This window comes from Hemiscyllium ocellatum, chromosome 45 (assembly GCF_020745735.1).
Source record: "Hemiscyllium ocellatum isolate sHemOce1 chromosome 45, sHemOce1.pat.X.cur, whole genome shotgun sequence".
In the NCBI taxonomy this organism is placed as follows: domain Eukaryota; kingdom Metazoa; phylum Chordata; class Chondrichthyes; order Orectolobiformes; family Hemiscylliidae; genus Hemiscyllium; species Hemiscyllium ocellatum.
The window spans coordinates 3,737,332-3,757,271 of NC_083445.1; the positions used below are offsets into that span (position 1 = coordinate 3,737,332).

General features: G+C 40.7%; 1 protein-coding gene across 1 annotated transcript in view; it reads left to right on the forward strand.

Annotated features, from left to right (window-relative positions):
• Positions 1 to 19,940, forward strand: part of LOC132835847 (voltage-dependent P/Q-type calcium channel subunit alpha-1A-like) — a 518,300-nt gene that overhangs the window by 390,280 nt on the left and 108,080 nt on the right. The window contains exons 32-35 of the mRNA XM_060854942.1: positions 3,057 to 3,167; positions 4,334 to 4,417; positions 11,727 to 11,843; positions 13,047 to 13,112. Of these exons, the coding sequence (XP_060710925.1) occupies positions 3,057 to 3,167; positions 4,334 to 4,417; positions 11,727 to 11,843; positions 13,047 to 13,112 (378 nt within the window). The remainder of the gene's footprint in view (positions 1 to 3,056; positions 3,168 to 4,333; positions 4,418 to 11,726; positions 11,844 to 13,046; positions 13,113 to 19,940) is intronic.

Consider the following 19,940-nt stretch of genomic DNA (forward strand, 5'->3'; position numbering starts at 1 on the left):
TCTCTCCATTCAGCTTTTAACCATTTGTGTTTTGGCATTATTGCCCCTTGCTGTGTTGCTGCCACACTTCTCCAACCAACTATCAATACTGAAGAATGTCACCTCTAAACAGGGTTTCATTGATCTCCCCTTTACCCTCTTAGCTATGGGTAAATTCAATTCATTAATAATTAAGGATGAGCCATGAACAAATCTTAAAAAGCTGCTAATACAACATAATATGTGACCAGTTTAGTTGACTTTTAACTGTTCTCTGGAACGACTAGTAAGCCACTCAATTGTACTGGGATGGGTAAAAAATACCAACAATGTCCACAACCTGTGAATGAATTTTTTAAAAAACACAGCTTAACATAATTCCAGTCCACCCTATGATGATCCCATTTCATATATTCCTTTATATGTTTCAGTACTTATTGCATTTTATCTATTTGGCAATGAAGCTGAAGAGTAGCAACTTGTATATTGTGATTTCTACTTCAGCCAATAGCTGTCTTAGAGAATAATGTAGATGGAAATCCATTGATTCAATTAAAGATATTAGTAATCATTGTTCAGTCTCCTAGTCTAGCTTATTTTAAATGCATGTATCTTTAATTCCATTGTTAAAAAAAAACTCTACCTCTGTGCATATTATGCATTGGTATGAATAAAAATTCTGCACTTACAATTCAATTTATTTCACATGAAGAAAGGCAAGTGAGCATGGAGGCACTGACTACACATTCGCAACGCTCTACACTTTGTACACAAATTAATACTGGATAAAAAGGGCAGTGTGTATTCCACAATGCAACATCCTGACTGGGATTGGTAGAGAATGGTCAGCACAGCCTCAATGGGCTGAAGGGCCTTTTCTGTGCTGTATAGCTCTAAAACGACTGGACAGTTCCATACATGCAACTTGATCAATCACTAGTCACTGTGATGAATTCAGTGAGCTAAGCTACATTACATTCCCTGATGTTGTTTGCTGGCCGACTGTTCTGTAAATAATCATATCGAAGTTAAAGAAGTTTATATATTCATGAGGGACATGGATAAGATGAATAGCCAAGGTCTTAGTCCCAAGGTAGGGGTTTAAAGAAGGCAGAGGTTTAAGGTGAGAGGGGAAAGATTTAAAAGAGACCTAAGGGGCAACTTCTTCATGCAGAGAATGGTGCATGTACAGAATGAGCTGCCAGAGGAAGTGGTAGAAGATGGTACAACTACAGCATTTAAAAGACATCTGGATGGGTATATGAAGAGGAAGGGTTTAGTGAAATAAATGCTATCAAACGGGACTTGATTAATTTTGAATATGGATGAGTTTGACCAAAAGGTGTGTTTCCGTGCTGTACAGCTGTATGACTGTGTCTCTTTGCCTATCTGTGTCTTTCTCTTTAACTTGGGTAAAGACTGAGCATCCTCCACACTTTTGACTCTCTGTACGAGGTCTCCCAACATTTTACAGACACACACACACACACACACACACTCTCTCTCTCTCTCTCTCTTTCCCTCTCAGTGGACCTGCACAGGTTTACAAATAATGTTACAGATTATAGATTCCAATAGCTAATAGGACTGTGTTCAATAGAGATGTCTTTATACAGAGAATTCGCTTGGTCGCTAATCAATTCCCTGTTTGCACTAGACAAGAAGTATCTCTAAGAAAAGACTATCTCTGGGAAGCTAAGGAGGAGATTGTAAAGCCTTTGGCTTTGATCTTTATGTAATCACTATCTATAGGAACAGTGCCAGAAAACTAGAGGATAGCAAATATTGTCCCCCTGTTCAAGAAGCGGAGTCGAGACTATGCTGGTAATGGTAGACCAGGGAGCCTTACTTCGGTTGTGGGTAAAGTGTTGGAAAGAGTTACAAGAGGTAGGATTTATAATCATCTAGAAAGGAATAAGTTGATTTAGGGATAGACAACATGGTTTTGTGAAAGGTAGGCCATGCCTCAAAAACCTTATTGGGTTCTTTGAGAAGGTGACCAAACAGGTGGATGAAGGTAAAGCAGTTGATGTGGTGTACATGGATTTCAGGAAGGCGTTTAATAAGGTTCCCCACGGTAGGCTATTGCAGAAAATACAGAGGCAAGGGATTGAGGGTGATTTAGCGGTTTGGGTCAGAAATTCGCTAGCTGAAAGAAGACAAAGGGTGGTGGTTCTTTACTCAGAGAATAGTAAGGGTATGGAATGCCCTGCCTGCAAAAGTAGTAGACTCGCCAACTTTAAGGGCAGTTAAATGGTCATTGGATAAGCATTTGGGTGATAATGTAGGTTGGATGAGCTTCAGATTGGTTTCACGGGTTGGTACAACACTGAGGGATGAAGGACCTGTACTGTAATGTTGTATGTTCTGTGTCCTATTTTTATTGCTGAGAAGTCAGTAATTAAAAGTTCAAAACTATGTGAGGGGCAAGGTCAGAAAATATTTGATTTCTACAGAATTGCCTGAGCATGAGATGTTTTATCATAATGTAGAGATTTAAGAACAATACAAGCATTTTTAAGACAATGTGGATAAATATTTGTATTGGAAAAAAAATAACACTCAGAAAGATACAGGTCACTTGGATTCATTTTACATTGTCCAAGTGAAGAATGAGTACTGATGCAATGAGTTTAATGGCTTCCTTTGTGCTGTAAATGTTTATTGTGAAAGCTTTAATAACCAGTTGATTCGGCAGTGATAACCTGAAAAATGGAATAAGTTCACTTATACCATCGTCTTCCAATTAACATTCCTTAATGATCTTTCTCTTTTGCCTCCATTGCCAATATTGTAGAAGCACAACATTAATAAGTAAATTAAAAGAAAAAATGTTGGGGAATCTCAGCAAATCTGGCAGCAACTGTGGAGAGAAATAGCTGATATTTCAAATCTGATCCAACCTCCAGTTCTTAAGAAAAGTAATATTAGACTTGAAACTTTAACTCAGTTTCTCGATCCAAAGATGCTGACAGACCTGCTGAACTTCTCCAGTATTTCTTTCTTTTATTTCAAATTTCCAGCATTTACAGTATTTTGCTTTTGTTAATAAGTAAATTTTCTTTTTCTTGGTTTAGTTTTCTGATCAGCCACAATCTTATGACGATGTTCTAAAGTATCTCAATATGGTGTTCACCATTTTGTTCTCATGCGAATGTATCCTGAAAATTATTGCCTTTGGAATTTTGGTGAGTATATGGCATGGGCTTATTATTATACATTTTTTCCCCTAAATTTTGTCCTGCTCCCTCTCTTTCTGAAAGCATTGACTCTTGCAGGTTACAGTTCCACAGGTGCAGGAAACCTTCCACTGCTTAACTAAGTGGCTATTTTTGATATGTGAGTAGACGTAAGTGTTAGAAGAACTTTCAAGTGTGTGGACACAACCTTGTCCTCAATGTATAAATGCATGCACTTCCCAGCTATTAATACTGGATAGTGACTGTGAATGGAAAAGCAATTAATTTCTTGTATTCCTACCCAGCTCAAGAAAATTGCAGCCATTGTAGTATTCCTCTTGTGATCCTGTGAGTTGACTCAAGGTAGCACTTGATGTACTTCATTTGGCTGCAGCAACAGTGGCCATCAAAGTGGAGAGAAAAATCATTCAAGACTCTCATTCCTGATCAGTGATTTATGATGTAAAGTGTGCTTATGGATGTCTGCTTGGAGATAAATCTAGCCTTGCTACAAATACTTATAGTCCCAATAATTTTGCAGTAATTGGGAGGGTTCAGAAAAGATTTACAAGGATGTTGCCAGGCTTTGGAGGATTTGAGTGAGGCTGAATAGGTTCGGGATGTTTTCCCTGGAGCATTGGAGGCTGAGGGGTGATCTTGTAAAGGTTTATAAAATCATAAGGGATACGAATAAGGTCCTTTCCCTAGGTTGAGGGAGTCCAGAACTACAGGACATAGGTTTAGGGTGAGAGGAGAAAAATTTAAAAGGACCTAAGGGGCAACTTTTCATGCAGAGGGTGGTGTATGGAATGAGCTGCCAGAGAAAGTGGTGGAGGCTAGTACAATTACAGCATTTAAAAGGCATTTGGATGGGTATATGCATAAGGAAGGGTTTAGAGGGATATGGGCCAAACGCTGACAAATGGGACTAAATTAGTTTAGGATATCTGGTTGGCATGAACGAGTTGAACTGAAGGGTCTGTTTCTGTGCTGTACAGCTCTATGACTATGATTGTGTGACTAATTGATGCTGAGCTAACACATAAAGAATTAGTATGGAATACACCGGTGGACTAGCGTTACCAAAAACTCAATATAAGGTGGCACACTCAGGAAGAGGGAGAAAATCACTTCAGAATTTAACATTTTTAATGGTGTTGCCTTTTGCTTTCCAGAACTATTTTCAGGATGCTTGGAATGTATTTGATTTTGTCACGGTCCTGGGCAGTGTCACTGATATATTAGTGACAGAATTTTGGGTAAGTACATATTTAAAAATGTTCATGTTAAACATTTTAGATGTAGCAGTTAATAAATAATAATTTAATTTCTGTCTTGATAAGAAAGAGACAGATTGTTTCTGACGCACTAATGTTGTGATAATTCCTGAGGTCTTCCTGAAGCAATTCCATATGTTCCTATTGTGTAGTTCTGGTCACATCATGGCACATAATCACATTTTAAAAATGTTTCAGAGATCAACCTGTCTTATCTGTCAGGAGAGGGTTCCATGGCTTGAACATTCTGACAGGAAAGGCTCGATTCCACATCAGAATTTTGTAATCATTTCTATTTTATTTTATTTGTGACTACATCTTATTTAACTTTTTTTCAAAACTATACATTAGTAGCAAAACACTTTTAAAGAAAACAAATATCTAAAACAGAGTGAAATGATTTTTTTTGGTGATATCATAAGGTTGATGAAGTAAGGTATATTAGCTCTGAGGAAGGAAAAATGTAACTCAAGTACGCTGTGTCAGTATCAATTATATCCTGATCAAGTACAGTGCAGTCAGATGTTTTTTCTCTACATTTAATATATCTGTGTCCCAACCTCATAACATCAATCCTTATAGCCCCATTTCCCATGTATCTCTATTTCTGTTTTTGACTGAGGCTCAGAATTTAATCACAAAAATGAGGAATAGAGGATTTGGCATTGCAATCAAGCTGGGGATCAACCCTGGTACAATGAAGAGTACAATAAGACGTTCTAAGACTTGTACCAAGCATACATAAAAATGAGAAATCAATATAATGAAGCTAAAACACAGAAATACATGCATGTCAAACTATGGAAACAGCTGCAATAGACAAAGCTAAGGAATGCCCAACTAGCAGAATCTGATCCAAGCTCTGCAGTCTTGTCACATCCAGTCTTAAATGGTGATGGACATTTAAGCTACTATCAATGGAGGAGGGTTCACAAATATCCCCATTCTAAATGATGAAGGGGCCCAGCACATCAGTGCAAAAGACAAGGCATTGGAAACATCTTAAGCCAGAAGTGCCAAGTGGATAATTTCTGTCAATCTTCTATTGATGTGCCTGGCAATTTAATTCACGCCAAATGATGTCCAGAAACAGCTGAAGGTATTAGATTCTGCAAAGGCTATGGATCTTGAAAACATTCTGGCATATTTACTAAAGACATATGGTCCAGAATTAGGCATGTCACTAGCCAAGCCATTTCATTGGCATGTGCCTGGCAATATGGAAAATTGCCCAAATGTATCTTGTTGACAAAAAGTCCAAACCAGTCAATTTCTGCCACATCACTCTATTCTTGATTATTTGCAAAGTGATTGAAAAGGTCAATGACAGTGTTATTAAGTGGCATGTACTCAGCAATAATCTGCTCACTGAAACTCAGTTTGGGTACCACCAGGACCACTCAGCTATTCACCTCATTACAGCTTTGGTCCAAACATTAACTGAAGCACTGAAGTCATGAGGTGAAAGTGACTGCCCTGGATATCCAGGTAGCATTTGAAATAGTGTGGCATTAAGGAACACCAATAAAACTAACATAAATAGAAATGAAGAGGGAACATCGTCACTGATTAGAGTACTATCCGGCACGGAGGAAGGTGGTTAAGGTTGTTGAAGGACATCATCTCAGTCTGAGAACTTCACTGCAGGAGTTCCTCAGGGTAACATCTAGATCCAATAATCTTTGGCTGCTTTATCAATGACCTTCCATCAGTAATAAGGTTGTAAATGGGAACATTAATGTTCAGCAACATTTGTTACTCCTCAGAAACTGTAGCATTCCGACTCTATACGTGGTAAAACCTGAACATATTCAAGCTTGAGCTAATAATTGATAGGTAATGTTTATCCTACCCAAGTGCCAGGCAACAACCATCTTCCACAAGAAAGAATCCAACCGTCTCCCTTTGATATATGATGGCATTATCATTGCTGAATCCTCCATTGCTGTTGTTTATTATCATATAATTACTATGATACCCTTGTGAGGGCCAATAGGGAAGTCACCATTACTGACCATGATTAAGTTTCAATTCCACATTTATTAATTGATTTAAAATTCTAACCAACTGCCATGTGGGATTTGAGCTCATGTCCCCAGACTAAGGCTCCTTTAACAACACCTTCCAAACAGATGACCTTGAGCACCTCACAGACAATTGCAAACGTCACAACCTGCAAATTTCCCTCTAAGCGACACACCATCCTGACTTGGTACTATATTAATAATCCTTCATTGTTACTGGGTCAAAATCCTGGAACTCCCTTCCCAACAGCTAGGGTTATGGGGAGAGAGCAGTGATGCAGGATAAAATTGATAATTCTTTGCAATCAATTCCATATTTTATGAAGAAAGTCACAGAATGTAGAATTGAGGTACTGTAAGGCAAGGGGTGGTGGGCAAAAGGACAGATGGAATGAGCTAGAGACCAGAATTAAAACCACAAAATTTGATGAGTTGGCATTGCATTAGGGAGAAGAGAGACCACAGAAGAAATTAAACACAAAATCAAGTATCTTGAGTTGGAGGCATTAGAGGACTAAGGCTTTATTCAGGTTAGCAATGATAGAAATGATGGATGTACAGGACTTGGTATAGGAAAGGATGCACCCAACAAGTTTTTGTAGCTGTTTCATTTAAAGAGATTGAAATGTGATCAGAGACCAGATAGAAATGCACAGAACCGTACAATTAAATCCAACTTTACCCTTCACAGTTTTGGATGTAGATCATTCAGGTTTTTTTTTTCTCTTTATTATGACAGTCCAGCACAAACCAATCAGAACAAATTGGCAAAACATTTCCTGAGAAAAACGCTGTGGTATGCTGGTGTGAGCAACAGAAATGAAATATGGCTATACAATGCAATGTATTGCACAGCTGATTATCTGGTTCATGGTTTGCCCACCTCTGAGAGAAATAGGTATCACCAGATTATTCACGCAGCTTTTCATGATTTAGAACTCTTTAGCTCACTTGAGAAGAACTTCTGTCTCCTTTTCTGCTAAGCCAAATGTTTTCCCGTGAGTGATTTACTACATCTCCTCAGAAGAAATCTCCATGCTGCTTTTCTTGTGTCTCTGTGTTCCTTTTTGCCAGCATCTGTGTGCTGATCATCTTAACCTTCCAACTCTTCTTCTTGTGGTTTTCATTCATGCCTGCAGCTGTCCTTTATGTCTAGCAACTTAATATTAATAGCTTAGCTTTCTTTCTGTTGATACTGTTTCAAGATCAAATGACACTAGATCACATGGACTAGTATTTTTTATTATCCAAGAAAAGTACAATTGATCCCTTTTCAAACTTTGATTTCTATCGAACTTTGAAAAATAATATATTTTATAAGAGGAAGAAGTAAACTTGCCTGGTTCTGTTTAACAGGAGAATGGCAGAAACAGAGAGCGCTGTTATGTACTGTTCTAGATCAAAACACTTTAGCTATTCTCATTTTCTTTCCATCATACTCTTATAGCTTACAGGTGAAAGACTTAAACATAAAGAGTTAGTGCCTTAATGGAAAAATATTTGGGAGAGTGAAGAACTATATAATAATTGTCTTAGAATGATATTGTGTTTAAATAGCCTTGTGGTGTTTTTATCTTTGGTTTGTAGATACAAAGATGGTGTTTGCCAAACTTCTGTTCAATTATTATTGTTCTGCACATAAAAGTGGTGGATGGAAAAAATCCAATTTGGATATTTTGCTGGATGCCTGCTTGTTGTTGAATAGTGAAAGATTGGTCCAACCACTTGGGTGTTGTGCAGAAACCAGGAACTACAACGGGAATTAGTTTGCTGTAATAGAGTGGGTGTTAGGACCTAAACCAAATGTTTATTAACGATCTCTGTATTATCAGGCACAATAGTATGCTGGACTTCCAAAACAATCCAATTGTTTTATCACCTCCCTTGAAATATTGCCAGTACCCTCTTAACATCATTTTTGAGCCCTTTTTGTTTCACTCCTATTAGTTGGAATTTGTTTACCTGCTGGCCTGGGACTTTTTGATGTCCAAGCAGTTGTTATTCCAGCATATACATGAGTTGAACATGAGGACCCTGTGGAATCCCCATTGTAGCAGACTCTGAAAAATTGCTCAGGAAATTTAAAATACTGCCATGCAATACCCCTGTACTTGGAACCCTCTGAAAATCTCCATTTAAATCAGAAATTTCAGAAGGGTCCAGAGAAAATAATAGTTATTCAGAAAAAGTTAGACTATTAAATAGATAGTCTATTTACTGAGTTAAGTATTTAACTGACCCTGTACTGAGCACATGCATCACCAACATTTAATTTAGGAATAGACAATAAATTCTGGCCTAGCCAGCAATGAATGAATAATAAAAAAAACTATATCTACCCCAGGCACTGACCTCAGACTCGGACCTAACACCGCCCTCTCTCCCCTGTCCCCACAACCTGACACCTTTTGCATCCCACATGGACCCAATGGCCCCTTCCTCCACTCTGGACCCGCTCCAGACCCAGTCTGCTACCAATCTCTTCCCGTTCAGGTCCCCTGCTGCCAGACTGACATCCACTCTCCCCCTCCCTCTCCAACCCACATCTACCTACCCCAAACATCACCTGCCCCACCTTTCTACCTTGCATCCTGGCACCCCACTAATTCGGCATGCTACCCTCCTGATAATCTACCCCTTACCTACCTGCCTGTATCCCCCTGGCACTCCAATCCCTGCCAAGTTGGCATTCTACATGCATTGCATCCTGTCCCCAATATCTTACCTCCTACCGACCTTGCATCCTATCCCTACCTAACACCCTAGCAGCCTGACCCATTTAGCACCCTACCCTCCTAGGACCCTAATCTGACACTTGCATTACGTATTTTGGATTTGACAGCAGCTGTCAAAGTGATTGCTTGTGATTCTGGACCTTTACATTTCAGAGTATGATAGCTGACTGCTATGAAAAGGGGATATAGTTTGCCTTTCCCCAGTATTTCTGCACTGTAACAGAACTGTCAGAATGGAATTACAGCTCCACGTTTCTGAAGAAGCCCTAATTGGAGTCTTCTGTTCATTAAAAAAAGAAAGGGTGGAGTGGCATTCTGTGAGATTGCTACTCCTTGCAAAATCCAGCCCATTTTTCTAATCCAAATTATAACAAGAACTAAGAAAATCCTTAACATCACTGCAAATGGGCACTTTTTGTATAGTTACATTGCAAGCTGCCGATGAAAATAATGATGACAAATGCAAAAACAAAGAAGCAAAGTGCAAGCCATAAGTTGTGTATATTCACTTATATATTCATTGCACTTTCCTGATCGGAATGTACAGCTAGAGTGCACCATTCCTGGCTGAACCAGTCTATCACTGTTGTACTTTGATATAGATCATTGCCGTTAAAAGAAAAATTACTGCCGATAATGATTGATGTATTTCTTGTTTTGTCTTTTCACATGCTGTCTTTAATCTGTGCTTTTTTGGCACAACGCCTCCTGAAATAATTCATCCAATCAAAATGCACTATGAAATTCATGTGTCCATCCATGTATCCGTCTGTGTGTCCATGCCAACTAATTTTAAAACTGGTTGCAAATCAATCCCAATGCAATCCAATTACAATCATCCATCAACAACATCTACATATAGACCACGGTTGGTTTGTAATTTTTTTGAGCCTAATGCATACACAAACTAAGTACCCTTTGCATGTATAGCACTGAATTGTGAATTGCTGTTGCGTTCTTGCACTGTGATTTTTGGCATGGCTTCGGATTTTGTTGTGCCCTCCAGCCTCCTCTTCATTTACCTTAATGCTCCCTTGCAAAACCTCAAAAATTGGTTCCCTTAGTTATTTACTTAGTAATGATAAAAAGTTCATTTAGTGCAACAAGGTTGTGGCATTTTTGTTTTATCTTCTGCATAGTGAAGTCTCATTAAAGTTTATTAAATTTACAGAGGAAGGTTCAGCAATATTTCACTTTGTCCTCAAAAACAACCAATAAAGCTCCAGAATATATATTTTTATATCATCCATTAAATACCTTTTTACTCAACAACGAAGTTGTAGTCCTTCAGGGATCATCATGCTCTATAGGATGCTTCTCAATCACATTTTTGATTCAGCTCCTCCTTTCTAAAATCCACTTTCCATCTCTCAAACTTACCTTTCAATGTCAATGCCATCTCCCCTATCACCAAGTCCTTCTTTCAATAATCAGGTCACGAAAAGCAATAGACTTACATTATAACCAAAAGGACTTGGCCGTGGGTTCTGAAAATGCACCACAAAATTTCACAGGTAGAATGGGTAACTTGAGTAATGGATTAATGTTTTCATCTTTTAAGATTTGAGTTGAATCTGATCCATAATGATGTTGAAGATCTCGCTCATAAGAAACCAGTACTCAATGATGTTATCATCTGCCCAGTGTGAAATCCTTTCCTTGGTTACAAAATCTGTCACAACAGTGGAGTGGGCCCTGGCCAATAAGTTACTGCATCATCCTTTAGCACTATATATCCTGTTGACCAGACCACGAGAATGTTTCTGCCCAAGAATTATAGTCTCGCTGCTTTTTCCTTTCTTTACTGTTTGCTAAAGGGTTTGACTAGACAATCTCCATAAAGAAACAATATAATGGCTGGATAATAACATATTCACGATCCTAGGTAAGACCAAAATTTTAAAAAACACAAAAAGAAAGACATGTAAACAAAGAGCCACTGGTTAGATTGAAGGCTTTATTTTGATCATATATATTTTACGTGTTCCCACCTTTTGTTTGACTTTGTCATTCTGTGGGTATTTGATAACTGGTTTCATACCATTGATGAAGTCAAGCTCTTGCATTAATGAAATGTACATTTGCTGCATGTGTTTCAAGAGCACCAATTATTGTCCCACAGTTCTTACCAAGGACTACAACTACATTTTTTGCTTTTTGCAGTTGGTGCCTGTGCATGCTTAGTGGAGTCTACACATGTAAATCATCATTTTAAATTGTTTCATCTCTGCAGAGTGTTCTGTAAACTGTGCATATTCGCAAACTCTGAAAATGTCATGCATTTACATGCAAGTAGACTCCGCATTATAGCTTCCTATATCCAAGAACAGTGCATTTGGTTGTGTTATAAATATATATACATATAGTTTATATATATTTTGACAAATAAACCCATTCTCTTCCATGATTGGATGATGGCTAGACTTGTTTTTTGGGAGTCTTTTTAAGTGCCATTTTTGTCAAATGCAACTAAGGAAGGAGCAGGCGTTCATCTTTAACTATCCTATTTGTCCATTGATCTCACTTTTGTAGAAAAATATTATCAACCTGAGCTTTCTAAGGCTATTCCGTGCTGCTCGACTTATCAAGCTTCTGAGACAGGGTTACACCATCCGTATCTTACTGTGGACATTTGTCCAGTCTTTTAAGGTGAGACGCATAACAGTTCTGTTTTCATGTCAGTCCCTCAAATATTAAATATATGTTGGTGAAGGAACTAGGCATCATAGTAGATTAGACACTTTTTTTTTCCCTTTTCAGGAACTAGGTTCAAATCCATTACAAGCTGAAAAAATGAAAGTTTGCTTCGAATTTAGAACTCAATGGTTGAACGGTCTCAATCTGACTGGATAGAAGTTCACCTCAAAAAGTACATGCAGAAAGTTATGTTCTTCAGACTATTCCTTGGATAGTCACTGGAGAGAAATGCCACACAAGTGCCCTTGATGGGAGGCATATTTTGAGCTTGCGTTGGAGTAGAATGACCTTTAACTCTGTATGCAATCATTGCATCTTATTTGGAAAAACTAGGCCCTAACATCGCAGAGTAATTTTAAATTCTAAAATGGACAAATATGAGTTGGATGGGAAAATAAATGATACAATTTTTTTTAAAAGGAATCTTAATCCAAATCCAAACCAGCTCAAATCAGCCATTTTGGGTTTTAAAGGAGGAAAAGGTGGTAGGTGACCAACCTGCACCCAGGAGGCAAGTTATATCCACCTTAGCAGAACTTCTATCTATTCTTAACTATTGTCTGTCAGGTTCCCTTGCCTCTGGAAATGGAACGGGTAAAATATAAGGTATGAAGGGCTGACTCCATCAATTAAGTCCATTTGCAGCCCTGAAGAAACATTTTCTCCAGGCCTAACAAGTTATCTTATGAACTCCCTCCTCTAATTCATACCTCCATAATCCTCAATCCTCCTTGTGATCTCTTCCACCAACGACACTCCAAAAGTCTGTACCCACAAATTCCAGCATGATCTCCTAACTACACCAACAGGCCACCCCATGATCACTTCTCCTTGTGATCCTCTAGCCATCTCTTCCACAGGTTTTCCCATTTATCAGGCTCGCTGCCTATCAAGCCAGCCTTTATCTTGGAAATGTCAAGAACCCCACCCGAAAGGCACAACTTGGTAAATATGTGGCCAGTATTAAAGGTGTTCCATTCCCAATATCAGAATATTAGCATGTGATTTCACCTGATAGTTTTCAGCATCAAGATGGAAACAAATTAGTCAGTATGTTTGTGAAACTTCAAATATTTTGTTCGAGAGATGGATAATGCTTGATTTTTGAGATATTTAGAGAATTGAATGGAATGGGTAATTGATTCTATTTTTCAGGCGTTACCTTATGTCTGTCTCCTGATCGCAATGTTGTTCTTCATTTATGCCATAATTGGCATGCAGGTGAGAGAGAATTTATTTTCTCATTATAATTAAATGTCCAAAACTTTCAGAAATCTTTCTAAAATTTTCTGATTGATGCACAAGATTAAATAACTCTAAAATAAGTCCCCACCTCTACTTCTGCAGTTCAAATGAAAGATATTTTCTGAAATTGAGCAGGAGCACCCAAGGATCAGTGTTGCTGCAAAACACCAGTTTAGATTGCTGCCTGTCAGTGAACTCACAGCAGTTGCACATAGAGACTGGAAATTCCAACAAGGCATGTTTATTTTCAGATCAACAATTCTAAAATTTAGAAGAATATCAGTTGAATTGAATTAGCTTTATTGTTGCGTGTACTCGAATGAGTGCAGCAAAAAGTTTGCAATGTCACCGCTTATGGCGCCACCTTACGTACAAGATACCTAGGCACAGATATTTAAAGTGTTTGATACAATTGAAAGAATAATAAATAAAATCCCAGCATAAGGATAAAGAGAAAAAAATGTGACCTATTTACAGCCCTTTTGCCCCAATCTGTGCTGGTCCCTAGCCTCCAGACTACATCAGGCCAAATCTCCGCACCACACTGGGCTTCAAGACCTGAGGCCTCACCTCCCGTCTGCAAGGGCCTTGCCTCCCTGTGACGACCTTCAGTCCGGGACTCACCTCCCACATCAACCTCTGATCCAGGAGTCACCTCATCCATTCCCCTCCAAGTTAAATTTCAAAAAAGAACACTCAAGAAAAGAGAAAAAAGAAGAGAATAGGTGGAGCAGAGGAGCTCCGACTGGAGCATCCTACTTTGCTGCTATCTTAACAGCAAATCACACTGTACTTACGAACAGAAAATTTTAAACAGTACCCTATTACTCCTCAAGTCCCTTTAGCCCATTCTGCCATTCAATGAGGTAACGTCTGATCTGTAACCTTAATGTTACGAATTTAAAGAATCTATCCATCTCAGATATATTCAAATAACGACTTTAAAATCCAATCAGGTCAGCCAAGGTTGGCTCAAGGCAAATCCCCAGCAATCACATCTCTGACCTCCACCAGGCCAGGCTTTCCCAGCTCATTTTGCACCATTTTGACTTGATCCTTAATCTGTTGCCACAGGATTTCAGGTGGTGAGCAGCCTGGGACTGTGCCCTGACCTCTGGTTCAGATAGCTGTCCAACACAAAATCGTTGTCATGTCGCCACAGTCATGGTCTTTGCCTCCTACTCCATCATGGTGGCATTCGGTAATTAGTGGAAGATAAATGTTCGTTAGCGCACATACCCTATCACCTTATTGCAGAGCCAGGTCTCCAGTCATTGCAGATTTTCCCTGCCACTCTGTCAAGACCAGACTCTGCTTGGATTGTGGTTGTTGGTCAGTAACAACCATCCCACATTGAAAGAATCATCTTCTTTCACCTCCTTTCACCAACCCCACCCAAATAAATTTTAGGACTTGCAATGTCAGGACCCTTATGGACAACCCCAATGTAAACATCGCACTGCTAACATAGCTCAGGAACTCGGGAACTGCTATATCGGTATCACTGGCCTGGACGAGACGTGACTAACAGGAGAAGACCAGCTTAAGGAACAAGGAGATGGTTACACCTTCTTCGAGAATAGCAAACCCCCCAGAAGAAGAACACCATCTCTATGAGGTCAGCTTCATCATAAGAAATGAAATGGTCACATGCTTCACTGAATTTCCTTGTGGGGTACATGAACGTCTCGTGACCCTGTGGCTCACTGTGATCAGTGAAAAGCAATATGTCACAGTCATCTGTGCTTAATCCTGGCCCTAGATGCAATGGACGTGGCAAAAAAGGCATTCCACACCATCTTTGACCAATTACTATCTCAGGTGATGAAGGGAGACAAGTTGATTCTCCTGAGCACCTTCAATGTAAGAGTCGGGAGGGACACAAACCTTTGGAAAGGCATTTTTGGCAAGGTAGTTGTAAGAAAAACAAGCTCCAACAGAGTCCACGTCCTGGCCAAGTGCCTAAAATGTAACCTCATCATAACAAACATTCTGTTCCACCAGAAGGACAAGCAGAAGACATAGAACATAGAACATAGAAGGATACAGCGCAGTACAGGCCCTTCGGCCCTTGATGTTGCGCCGACCGAATCCTACCTAACCTATACTAGCCCAATAACTTCCAAATGCCTATCCAATGCCCGCTTAAATGACCATAAAGAAGGAGAGTTCACCACTGATACGGGCAGGGCATTCCATGAACTCACAACCCGCTGTGTGAAGAATCTACCCCTAACATCTGTCCTATACCTACCACCCCTTAATTTAAAGCTATGTCCCCTAGTAACACCTGACTCCATTAGCGGTAAAAGGTTCTTAGTATCTACCCTATCTAAACCCCTAATCATCTTATACACTTCTATCAGATCTCCCCTAAACCTTCTCTTCTCCAATGAGAACAGCCCCAAGTGCCTCAGCCTTTCCTCATAAGATTTTCCTACCATTCCAGGCAACATCCTGGTAAACCTCCTCTGCACTCGTTCTAAAGCTTCCACATCCTTCCTATAGTATGGCGACCAAAACTGCACACAATACTCCAGATGAGGCCTCACCAGAGTCCTATACAACTGCAACATGACCTCAGGACTCCGGAACTCAATTCCTCTGCCAATAAAGCCCAGTACACCATATGCCTTCCTCACAGCACTATTTACCTGGGTGGCAACTTTCAGAGATCTGTGTACATGGACACCAAGATCCCTCTGCTCATCCACACTACCAAGTAGCCTACCATTAGCCCAGTAATCCATCATCTTGTTATTCCTACCAAAGTGAACGACTTCGCACTTAGCTACATTGAATTCCATTTGCCACATTTCTGCCCAGCTCTGCAACTTATCTATATCCCGCTGTAACCTACCACTTCCTTCCTCACTATCCACAACTCCACCGACTTTTGTGTCATCCGCAAATTTGCTTACCCAGCTTTCAAGTCCTTCCTCTAGATCATTTATAAAGATAACAAAAAGCAATGGTCCCAAAACAGATCCTTGTGGTACACCGCTAGTAACTGCGCTCCAAGATGAACATAATCCATCAACTACTACCCTCTGTCTCCTTCCAGCCAGCCAATTCCTAATCCAAACCTCTAATGTATCCTCAATGCCATACCTCCGTAGTTTTAGCATTAGCCTTATCGAACGCCTTACTAAAATCCATATACACAACATCTACTGCTTTACCCTCGTCCACTTCCTTAGTCACCTTCTCAAAGAACTCAATAAGGTTTGTGAGGCACGACCTGCCCTTCACAAAACCATGCTGGCTATCCCTGATCACGTTATTCCTACCCAGATGTTCATAAATCTTATCCCTTACCATTCTCTCTAAGACTTTGCCCACCACTGAAGTCAGACTCACTGGCCTATAGTTACTAGGGCTATCCCTACTCCCTTTCTTGAACAATGGGACCACATTCGCTATCCTCCAGTCCTCTGGTACTATTCCCGTTGACAATGACGACATAAAAATCCAGGCCAATGGCTCTGCTATCTCCTCCCTAGCTTCCCATAGGATCCTGGGGTAAATGCCATCAGGTCCAGGAGACTTATCTATATTCATCCTTTCCAATATTCCCAAAACCTCTTCTCTGAATATTTCCAGGGCATCCATTCTAATTATTTGTGATTCCATATTCACATCAGCAACAGTGTCCTGTTCCTGAGTGAATACTGATGAAAAGTACTGATTTAATGTCTCTCCAATCTCCTCCGCCTCCACACACAACTTCCCACTACTATCCTTGACTGGACCGATACCTACCCTAGTCATCCTTTTATTCTTGACATACCTATAGAAAGCCTTTGGGTTTTCCCTAATCCTACCAGCTAAAGACTTTTCATGTCCCCTTCTCGCTTCTCTTAGCTCCCTCTTTAGCTCCTTCCTGGCTACCTTATAACTCTCAATCGCCCCTACTGAACCTTCACGCCTCATCTTTACATATGCCGCCTTCTTCCCTTTCACAAGGGACTCCAATTCCTTACTAAACCACGGCTGCCTCACAAGGCCCTTTACACCATGCCTGACTGGTACATACCTATCGAGGACACGCAGTAGCTGCTCCTTGAACAATCCCCACATCTCATTAGTGTTCTTCTCTTGAAGCCTGTTTTTCCAATCCACACATCCTAAGTCATGCCTCACTGCATCATAATTTCCCTGCCCCCAGCTATAACTCTTGCCCTGCGGCGCACGATTATCCCTCTCCATCACTAAAGTAAAAGTCACCGAGTTGTGGTCACTGTCCCCGAAGTGCTCACCTACCTCCAAGTCTAACACCTGGCCTGGTTCATTACCTAGAACCAAATCCAATATAGCCTCCCCTCTTGTTGGCCTGTCGACATATTGTGTCAGGAAACCCTCCTGCACACATTGTACAAACACCGACCCATCTAATGAACTCAAGCTATAGCTCTCCCAGTCAATATCTGGGAAGTTAAAGTCCCCCATAACAACCACCCTGCTACCTTCACTCTTTTCCTGAATCATCCTCGCAATATTATCCTCTACTTCTCTAGGACTATTAGGAGGCCTGTAGAAAACACCTAACAGGGTGACCTCACCTTTCCTATTTCTAACCTCAGCCCAAACTACCTCAGATGGCAAGTCCTCTTCCATCGTCCATTCCACTGCTGTGATACTATCTTTGACAAGTAATGCCACGCCTCCCCCTTTTTTACCCCCATGTCTGATCCTACTAAAACATTTGAACCCTGGAACGTGCAACAGCCATTCTTGTCCCTGTTCTACCCACGTGTCTGTAATGGCCACAACATCGAAGTCCCAGGTACCAACCCACGCTGCAAGTTCACCTACCTTATTCCTTATACTTCTGGCATTGAAGTATACACACTTCAATCCACCCTTCTGGTTACAGGCACCCTCCTTAGAGATCACTGCATTATTCCTAACCTCCCTACACTCAAGGTCCTGTACCCTAAAGCTACAGTCCTGGTTCCCATGCCCCCACGGAGTTAGTTTAAACCCTCCCAAAGAGCACTAGCAAACCTCCCCCCAAGGATACTGGTGCCCCTCAGGTTCAGGTGTAGCCCATCCTTTTTATAGAGGTCCCACCTTCCCCAGAAAGGACCCCAGTTGTCCAGAAACCGGAATCCCTCCCTCCTGCACCATCCCTGTAGCCACGCATTTAACTGCTCTCTCTCCCTATTCCTCGACTCTCTATCACGTGGCACGGGTAACAAACCAGAGACTACAACTCTGTTTGTTCTAACTCTGAGCTTCCAACCTAGCTCCCTGAAAGCCTGTCTGACATCCTCACCCTTCTTCCTACCTATATCGTTGGTGCCAACGTGGACCACATCATGGCAACATTCCTGTTCCAAACATTAACACCTAATAAACTACATCATCAGTCAAGCAAGGAATTGCAATGGTCTGTGTCAATCAGCAACTATTCGACTCTACCATTTCCATCAACCTAGCCTGAGAGTGGAAGTCAAATCTGTGCCACAGGAGACTCAATGTTAGATTAAAAGACCCTGAGAGAAAAGGCGTACTCAAGTAGTGCCTCACAGCTAATCTAGCAATGACCAACATTGAGCCTCAGAGTGCTCATAGTGCTTGGTCCACCCTAAAAGCTGTCATAGTCAGCACCTTCATAGAGACGCTTGGCCCCTTGATCAGGAAGCACCAAGACTGGTTCCATGAGAACAATAAGGTGATCCAGGATCTCCTAGATCACACATGAAAGGCATTCCTGAAATGGTAGCTCCACCAAAACTGGAGCAAGAGGAAACAAGCCTACAAGCAATTGAAGGCCGAGATGCGACAAAGAAGGGTGACCTAGAGAATAGATGGTGGTGGAAAGAGCAAATGCAACTCAATGACACCCATGATATGTGTGTGGCTTCTTCAGCACAATCAAAGCCATTGATGGTCTGAGTATCCAGAGACCTACTCTAGCAAGAGGCAAAAACAGGGAGTTCTTCATCAATGCCTATTTGACATCACTTTGAGGACCCCTCAACCTAAATCAGCCTTCAGTGCAAATGTTTTCAATCTCATCCCACAGCACACTGCCCATCACCAGCTCTGTGCACCTCGAACCCACTGTGAGGTTAAAGAAACCACCCAACAACTGAGAAACAACAAGGCCTCTGGATTCCCTGCTGAAGTACTAAAATACGGCAGACAGGCACTCTTGACATGAATCCACATTCATCCCCCTTGACTGGAAGGAAACAGTTGTGTTTTTGGGACTGCCTTCAAGAAAGGAGATAGGTCTGACTGTGAAAATTACAGAGGGATTTCCCTAATATCCACCATGAGAAAACCATGATGTGTTGACCTGGGTGGATACAGTCATGCAACACCAGGTTATAGTCCAACAGGTTTATTTGAAAACACAAGGTTTCAAACACTGCTCCTTCTTCTGATGGGCTCTTCATTTAATAAAGGAGCAATGCTCCTAAAGCTTGTGATTTCAAGTATATTTGTTGGACTATACTCTGGTGACATGTGACTTCTGACTTTATCTATCATGAGAACAGTCATTGTGAGAATGCTCCTCAACCACCTCCTCCCAATGTCTTAAAAGCTCCTTACTGAGTCACAACATGGCTCTGCCTGTGAGGAGGCACATCCATCAAGATTTACAATGTGTGACAAATCAAGACATATTCAGAGAACAGGACCAACTTCTACTACATGGCCTTTGACCTCACAAAGGCGTTCAATTCTGTCAATTGTGAAGGATTATGGAGTATCCTCCTTAAATTCAGCTGCCTACAGAAATTGTTCACCATTCTCCACCTGTTTCACAATGACACACAAACTGTGATCCTC